This window comes from Rhododendron vialii, chromosome 7a, assembly GCF_030253575.1.
Source record: "Rhododendron vialii isolate Sample 1 chromosome 7a, ASM3025357v1".
NCBI classification, from domain to species: Eukaryota; Viridiplantae; Streptophyta; class Magnoliopsida; order Ericales; family Ericaceae; genus Rhododendron; species Rhododendron vialii.
In genome coordinates, this window is record NC_080563.1 from 25,861,852 (window position 1) to 25,870,793 (window position 8,942).

Consider the following 8,942-nt stretch of genomic DNA (forward strand, 5'->3'; position numbering starts at 1 on the left):
GATACCATGTTGTAAGAGATAGAAAGAAGTATATAGGGTGTTAATTAACCCTAAGACAAGAGAGCTTCATTTATATTAAGTGAGAGCTAATTCCATAACGTAACCAACCAATGTGGGACTAAGTCTAAACTCTTATTCTAACACCATCTTTTCCCTCTACAAATCCAAGATCCAAACACAGCACATAGTTCCATGTCTAAAAATGATTTACTATTTGGTGTGTGTGTGTGAGAGAGAGAGAGAGAGAGATTTGGGATCTATAACATGGAAAGAACAAGGGCCAAAGCATGGGAGGTTGAGACCTAAAATAGTTGTTTCCTCGTTGTATCAAGTAACAATACCTTAGTTGATCTGTCTTCATGCGTGATAGAACTTAGAACAACATATGGGACTGTACAAAAAGCATCATGTGCAGTAACTTTCAAGGACAATACTTCTACCTTAAAAGTTTCATCTGGGGGTGGCAAATTGAAACCCAAACCCACTAAAAAATAGATCCAACCACTAAAAAATAAACCCAACCCAACCCATTTATTAGTTGGGTTAGAATGAGTCCCAACCCATCTAACCCATTTATTAATTGGGTCTCAATTGGGTTAACTTAAATGACCCAATAAGTCATGAACATAACCCACCAAAGAAACAACCGAACATTGTCTTGAAATGGGCTGGAGGATCCGACGGTCGAGGATTGATTTGGGAAGGTGCGAAACCCAAACAGATTTCTTTTTCTTTTTCTGGTCTTGGTACAGGGTTTGAACACTTGGGTCGCCATTGGAGAGACCTTTGTTTCAATTTCCAGAGAGAGAGAGAGAGAGGTTTCAAATCGTGGTTGTCTGAAAGTAATGGGTGGTTTTGATGGACAGATTTACAATTGTAGCCTTCTATGGGCGGGAGATGAAGTTGGTTTTTCAGTTTTGGGATCACAAGGTTTGGACATGGAAGGTGTGGGTGTTGTGATTTATGGTTTTAACATTTTTCACTTGAAACGTGTGCAGGGAAGAAGATTGTGATGCTTGAGGTCTCTAGCAAACAAAAGGGTGGAGTAATGAAGGGTTCCAAACGCAGCCTCGCATCTTCAGGATTGGTGTATAAGCTGGACGAGCTGCGAAAAGAGCTTTCTTCTGCTCATGGAGGAATATTTCCTCATTCTGTATTGTCTACTCAACAGATCACCTTACTAAGCACCGAGAGGCCAAAGACAATGGAACAGGTGCCCCCCCCCCCCCACACACACACACACACACTCACTGTGGTCATCTAGTTAAAGATTTCGATTATCCTCCTGTCTGACTAGCGTCCTTTAATGAGCCATCCACTTCTTATTTATTCCAAGCTACTGGTGCGCCCAGTTATGTACTCTTAACGAGGAATTCTGCAAGTGAAGAATATATATGGTATCCACAGCTATCGAACTCCAGCTGTGTAAACTTTGGTGGTCTGGGTTTGCCAAACACAAACAGTGCCTCACTCACCATTTTAAACACTTATTGTGCTGATTCCTGTAGTTTTTCCCCATGAAGCACACTGTTGGTAGTTTCTCTCCCACCAACAACTTAACTTTAGTTGCCTTCCGGTATCAAATTTTCGTTCAATATTTTGTTGTGGGATTTGCTTGGTAAAGGAAACGTTCCGTAGACGTTTGAAAGTCTTTCAAAAACATTCCGAAAGCATTGCAAGAACATAACTGAATTACCAAACCAAACCAAACTGAGCCTTAAGTCTCAATCAATTTAGGTCGGTTACATGAATCTTTTTTCTCTATTGAGTTCTGTCAAAGGCCACTTATTCACTCAAACCTATTAGACTCATATCTTTGCGCACAACAGCATCTAATGTCAATTTAGGTCTTCCCCTCCCCATAGCGTTACAACCCAAAGCTATCATTTCCTCTCTCTTAACTACTGCATCTCTAGGTCTACGGTAGACATGCCTGTAGTGGCTCCGGAAATGGGGCTCGGACTGCTCACCAAGCCACAATGCACCAAGCGAGACCAAGACAATGCACCAAGCGAGACCAAGAAGACCCCCGCTCCTCATCCAACATAGGGTCCAGGGATCCTGCCATGTCCCCTCAGAGTGTCACTCGGTTGAAGGAGTCCACACGGGGTGTGTTGCTATCTAGGGGCACGGAGCGTTCCCGACTCCGACTCCCCGAGGCCGCTTGAAGGAAGAAGATTACTCCAGGAGGGCCCCATGCAGTTATGCCAGGAGAATAATCATTGGGGTCTGACTTGGCCATGTGCTCCGTAACCGCCTTATCCCCTACGTTACATATGACGTCATCCGAGGCGGTTACCTAAGCGTACCCTCCACACGCTAACTTGGAGGCCAAGCAAAGCAAGGTCTATAAATACAAAGGGACTCTAACCTAGAGAGGTATGTCATTCTACCCTAACCCTAGACCTAGACACTTCTCCCTACATCTAACTTGATCGTCGGAGGGTCACTAGGCCTCCACAGCCCTAGTGACTTGTTGCAGGTCAAGCGGCGGAGGAAGGAACTGGAACCGACCCACGGTCAAGATCCCGATAAACCGAACCCCTACAATGCCCAAACCACCTTAGCCTATTTTCTTTCAACTTCTCCTCTATAGGTGCTATACTTACCATCTCATGAATTGTTTCATTTCTAATCCTGTCTTGTCTAGTCTTACCACACATCCACCTCAACATTCTCATTTCCGCTACACTCATCTTGCACACGTGTTATTTCTTAATAGGCCAACATTCTGTCCCGTAAAGCATTGCTGGTCTTATGGCAGTTCTATAAAATTTTATCTTCAATTTTGTGGGTACTCTCTTGTACAAGAACATAACGGAATGTCAAAAGAATTTGAGAATGTGTCATAATGTTGTTTTGGATATTTCTATCAAGTGTTGAAACAACTCAATGTTTGTTATGTATCGTAGAATTCTGTCATGTTTCAGTGCATTGCTGCATGTGTCGGTGGAAGCATGAAAGTTTTTGGGATTCCACTTTCTTTCTTCCAGTCTTCTGCGAACAGAACGTTTTTGTCCTTTTGATGGAACCAAATAGAAATTCTGTTCCTTGGTTGTCTTAGCCATTCGTTGGATATGCTGTGATAAGCATTGGTATACACCATGTGGCATATCTTCTATTTGCTGTCATTGCTGTTATTTCTATCAAGTGTTGAAACAACTCAATGTTTGTTATGTATCGTAGAATTCTGTCATGTTTCAGTGCATTGCTGTATGTGTCGGTAGAAGCATGAAAGTTTTTGGGATTCCACTTTCTTTCTTCCAGTCTTCTGCGAACAGAACGTTTTTGTCCTTTTGATGGAACCAAATAGAAATTCTGTTCCTTGGTTGTCTTAGCCATTCGTTGGATATGCTGTGATAAGCATTGGTATACACCATGTGGCATATCTTCTATTTGCTGTCATTGCTGTTATTGGAATGTTAGAGACAAGTCTCCAAGACGTCATCTCATGATGGGTTATGGGCAATGCCTCTGGTATGTTTTAATGTTCACAGTCTTGTATGTAGCTATACTGTTTTTTGTGTTGTATCCCTATCATGACCAAGACTTTGTTTTTTCAAAATTATTTTGTTTCTTCATCCATACCTCTTTCGTTTTAGTGTCCATGTATGTGCTTCTTGGATGTGCATAGGATGTGCCTGATGCATACCCAATACAAACTCACACTACTATGGTGTCTTTAACAGTGGTTGCCAAAATTTCATGTTGGAGTTCTTCAATTTGTTGACCAAATCGTTGGGATGACACATCATGCATGACATATCCTACCAGTTGGCTGTTGGCCATCTGACTGATCACGATAACCATCAACTCCTATGTGTTTCTCCTTTTTCTTTCGCAGGTGGAGAAGATAATCGGGAAGTTGAAGGCACAGAAATATGGGAGTAAAATCCTCGAAGAAATTCAGAATTATGAACTGCAGCACCCGCTTCCTAATGATTTGGTCGATGAAGGACAAGATGGTGGAAACAGATCCAAAAAGAGGTCGAAAACTAAAAATGTTCCTGTTGTCATTGAGAGTAGTGAACACGAAGCATGAAATTTTTAGAGAGATGCCTCTGGAGGTCCTACCATTGTTTACCATTTTTTAGAGAATAGGAATATTTGTATGCATTCACGTCTATATACACAGAGTTGAAATTTTTTGTGGAAACAAGTCTGCGATCGGTGCCTCTTAAAGTGGCTCGGGTACTACTTTTCTAATTCTCTGTTACAGAGGCTAGGCTTCTCATCTCTGTCCACCAAGTGTTTTGGACCGGGTTGTTTAGGCTTGTGGATTGGCCTTTTGTTTCATTTTGATGATTTGATCCGTTCGCCTCCTATGATAGGTATGTGCATCATCCTTGGAGAAAACTAGATTGATTCGAGTATTGTGGTCTCGTGATTTCATCATTGTTGTGTTGAAAAAAAAAAAAAAAAACATGGATTGCAAATTGGATTGTGGAAAATTCTTTTTGGTAAAGAAAATGCCACAAGTTCGTATATCAAGGTAATATAAAAGTTTATGAAGGACCAAAAACTAACAAAAAGCAATTATGAAAGGCAGACAAAATTACGTGTGTAAGACCAAAAATTACAGCTTGGCTTGTGATAAGGCTGCTATTGTGAGACTTCTTTAGACGGAATTGCAATGCAATATTGAATTCTCGTTAATTGGCTGGTTTGGAGTTTTGGAAGTGGAAGTGTGTTGTTTGATTTAGGACCGAATTAAATGATGGAATTTGTAATAGTGGTTCGCACAAGTAGAATGAGATGATGAGGGTAGAAAGATTCCACTCCCAAAGATCTCTACAGACAAAATACATGAATATACGTACATCTTCAACAACAATAGCAGTAACCATGTAATCTAGTCTGACCAGTATATTTACCCTCTTCTGAAGGGTAATTGAGCATGTGCTCAGCCTTGGCAAATGAGCTACCCAGCCTGTTCAAAACAAAAAATACATAGTACTATTAATGTTCGTATGTTTACCTGCATCTAAAAAATTACATACTGTAGTATTAAACATGGACATTACAGTTTGGGTAAAACAAAATTCTCCACACTCTGACTAGCTTCTTGAGCCCTTTCCGAAGGGTAATTGAGCATATATGCTCAACCTAGGCATATGAGTTGCCCAGCCTGTTCAAAACAAAAGAAATATACTAATATTCACTAGGTTACATGGATGTATCAATTATTTTGCTTTTTTATTTGAACGGCGAAAAAAGAGATTTTATTAATAAAATGTAACGGATAAAAAAGATTAAAAGGACAAGAACAAATGCATTGCAACAAGGGAGAAGCATTCCAACGAGGTTGGCACCCTATCCCCCGACAAGCATATTCAGCTCAAGCCCAAAAGGAATCAAGGTTGGCAAGAAACCAAGGGAAATTTAATAAGAGTACATGGAAAACTAAATACCCGGAGGTGATTGATCGCTTTACTAGCCCAAAACCCCAAAGGAAGGTGGATGAACAACCAGATTAAACAAAACCCAAATGAAGATAAGAATTGTTTTTTCTTTTTTTCCCTGCTCAACTTCTTCAACTGCTGAAGTACAATTGGGAACATGATGGATTTCTTGTGATCTTATGGGAGCAGTTCTTATCTTCATTAGGCACGCCCCCATTAGTTGCTGTAACAAAGAACTCAGAACTCTCATTGAATTTTTGCCTTCGGAGGGATGTAGCAACCCTATTCTTATGAGGAAAACGAAATATTTTCCATCTCCCTACACAGCCACCAACATTATGGCCAACATCAAGCTCCCACAATCTATAATGAACCATCTCTCTATATTACTGTGAATCATAAACGGAGATGCTATGCGCCTATAGATTGGTGCGTAGGCAGAGGCAGACCGCGTGAGGGGCATGTCGGGGTCACGTGCCCCCAATCTTTTTCACCGTCTTTGTACATATAGATTTTTTAGATTCACCTTAGGTCTCATGTAAATGATCGCAATTGTTCATTTTTTAGAGAATAATATTTAAGTCTTGTCTAAAAAATATCAGCTCAAACGAATACCACCAAACACTTTATCCATTCTTTCAACTTTCAATTCAGAATTTAGGATTGCGAATTCTGAATCAAAACATGAATGAATAATCAAACACTTAACGGGGTTCGATAGAACTAATTTTTTTTAAAAGGAAAGCTAAGAATTTGTTCTTTACAAAATTAACGTGCCGAATTTTGAATCATTTTTTTGGAACCCGAACTGAGCCCCACAATCATCGAACATCATGCCTATTTTTGGGCACCAAACATAGACTAAATGGGTTAAATCTGAACTCAACCATGGATACACATGTGAAATTGAGTATTAACTCGATTATCTAAGTCATTTTTTTATGAATTTTGTTGTTCGCTTCGCTGCCATAACGAAATTGAGTATCCTATTAATCGAGGATTTCATTAAAATTCCCGAAAAGAATCTGGATCCCATATGCCCCGGCAAAGATAGTCCCCCTAGGCACATAACCCGTCCCATGGAACTTGCACATCCTTTTCTTTGTCTCTCATTCATTTCCAGATTTCTTGCAAAATTTCTACACAAAGGTAGGAAGCTCTCTGTATGGATGTTAGTATGTTACCCATATGCACGTATTCGATCTATTTCTATACTACAACATAAGTTGGATAATGTCGATGCTCCTTTCAAGATTTGTTTTATAGTATTTCTTATGTCAAGATATTAATGGATGAACGGAACCCAAAGCAAACAAGGTTTGAAAATTTTTTTCCCGGGTTTTTGTAAATCAGGGGAAAGTCTTCAATACACACCCCCTTAAGGTGTGTACCATATGCACCTATTGTGTGGTTCATATTGTGCCACCTCATAAAAAATTACTTGTAGGACCGGTCATTCATAACATTTTATTTCGTATCGTAACTTTTATACTAAAAATTCGTAATTTTTTGTGGAGGCTTCGGTCATGACCTCGGTAATCTAACCGGACCACCATTAACCGAGGCCTCATATCAGCACGGGCCTGTGTATATCCTTCTTTTTACTCGGTTGGTATCGAGTCTCCTGTTTACGCTTCGGTTAAATACCGAAGTATGCATTCCGTTAAAGCCTCTTGGAAGAATGTTGCATAGCAAGAGGGGACCAAGAGCGACACGTGGCGGAAAGAATCATCTAGGCCAGGTGTGGCCATGTGCTTCGTAACCGTCTTATCCGGTGCGTCATCTATGACGTCACCCGAGGCGGTTACCTAAGCGTGACCTCCACGCACTAGCTTGGAGCCCAAGTTAACCTAGGTCTATAAATACAAAGGGATATTCATCTTTGAGAGGTATGCCATCTTTCCCTAACCCTAGACCTAAACACATCTCTCCTTACATCAAACTTGATTGTCGGAGGGTCACTAGGCTATTCCAGCCTTAGTGACTTGTTGCAGGTTCAGCGGCGGAGGAACAGAGCAGCGGAAGAGAAGTACTAGTTCAGGCCAAGGTCCGTCCTCCTAAATTGAACCCCTACAATTGGTGACTCCGCTGGGGACCTAGCCACCCTTTCAACTTTCACCTCCCCCTTTCTGCTCCGTTCACCATCCAGAATCAAACATGGTTGAGATTGACGAAGCCCATCACGGTGGTGCCGCCCACGGGCTCGGTTCCCTCGTGGACCACAGCCTGGCTTCCGGCGGGGCAGCCGCCCTTGGAAAGACCCACGTATCCATCGGAGTTGGCGCCGGAGCGTCAGCTCCAGACGCAAGCCCATCCTCCGAGCTCCACTCCTACATCCGCCACCTCGAGCGGAAAATCGACGACCTCACAACGGTCATGGACCGCGACAGACACGTCCGAGACGAGTTGGCGGAGATCAAGCACCTCCTCCAAATCTCCCCATCTCATTCCTCCGGGAGTCGCGACGGAAGGAAAAATCGTCACACCCCCCCTCCCCCCCCACGCAGTCAGGAAGCCGATCACCTGCTAGAGCACAGACCCCGCCCCTCAGCCAAGGATCGTCTCGAGTCACCAAGGGCGGCGGACACTCGAGCCCCAAAAGACGCATCACACAGGGACCGTTCCCGCTCCCCTGTGCAACTTCGAAGGAGGCCATCGGCCTTTGATAGGCTCGGTGGTGGGAGCGTCTTTGCCTCCTCCACCCACTTGGTCCTAGTGGGCAGGACAGGCCGGGAATCTACCCCTAGCCTCACAAGGGCAGCCAGGGGGGATGACGGCCTTGTCGAGATCCAGACTCGGGGATACCGCGAGCGCCTGAAGGGCCCCCGACCTAGAAGTCCCATCGTCTCGCACCCCAGCGGCGCACACAGCAGGAGCTCGATCACCGAGCGCCTCGAGCCCTCTGCTCGGGACAACTACCGCCATCATTGCTAAGAGCGTTTTTCCAGAAGATCGGTTAGTATTGTTCCAAAGAGAAAGGAACATGAACGATTGGACAAACTTGTCCCCAAGAAGCGTACAGCGACTGAGTGTCCAGACGGCCCCGACCGTTCGATCCGACCTCATCGCGACGCGCGGCTTACACGACTCACGACCTCTCCCTTCACAAGAGAGATCGACTCGGTTACCCCCCCCAAGGGATTCTCCCAACCCAAGTTTGCCAAATATGACGGCAAGACCGAGGCGTACACTCATCTGGTTCAGTATAAAACTGTCATGTCTCTGTTTCTTCGGAATGAACCCTCGGACGACGCCTTCTTGTGCAAAGTGTTTCCTGCAAGCCTCGGCAACCTAGGCCTCACCTGGTTCAATCAACTCCCGGCTCGGTCAATCTCCTCGTTCGATTCCCTCTGTGATGCCTTCATGGCCCGGTTCGTAACGAGCAACAAGCACGAGAAGGAGATCGACTCCCTCTTAGCCCTCCGCAAGAGGAACGACGAAACACTTCGGCAGTACGCCGGCCGTTATTGGGAGTTGTTCAATGCGATAGAGGGTTGCGACGGCGTCATCTCTGCCCGAGGATTCAAGCTCGGTCTCACC

General features: G+C 43.7%; 1 protein-coding gene across 2 annotated transcripts in view; it reads left to right on the top strand.

Annotated features, from left to right (window-relative positions):
- LOC131334522 (ATP-dependent DNA helicase Q-like 2) overlaps positions 1–4,404 on the top strand; it is a 54,157-nt gene extending 49,753 nt beyond the window's left edge. Inside the window, exons 8-9 of one of the 2 annotated variants that reach the window (XM_058369567.1) lie at positions 999–1,213; positions 3,845–4,404. In XM_058369567.1, coding sequence (XP_058225550.1) covers positions 999–1,213; positions 3,845–4,042 — 413 coding nt within the window. In that variant the 3' untranslated portion in view covers positions 4,043–4,404. The remainder of the gene's footprint in view (positions 1–998; positions 1,214–3,844) is intronic. The other variant, XM_058369566.1, reaches the window with a different exon arrangement.
- Positions 4,405–8,942: the final 4,538 nt, after the last annotated feature.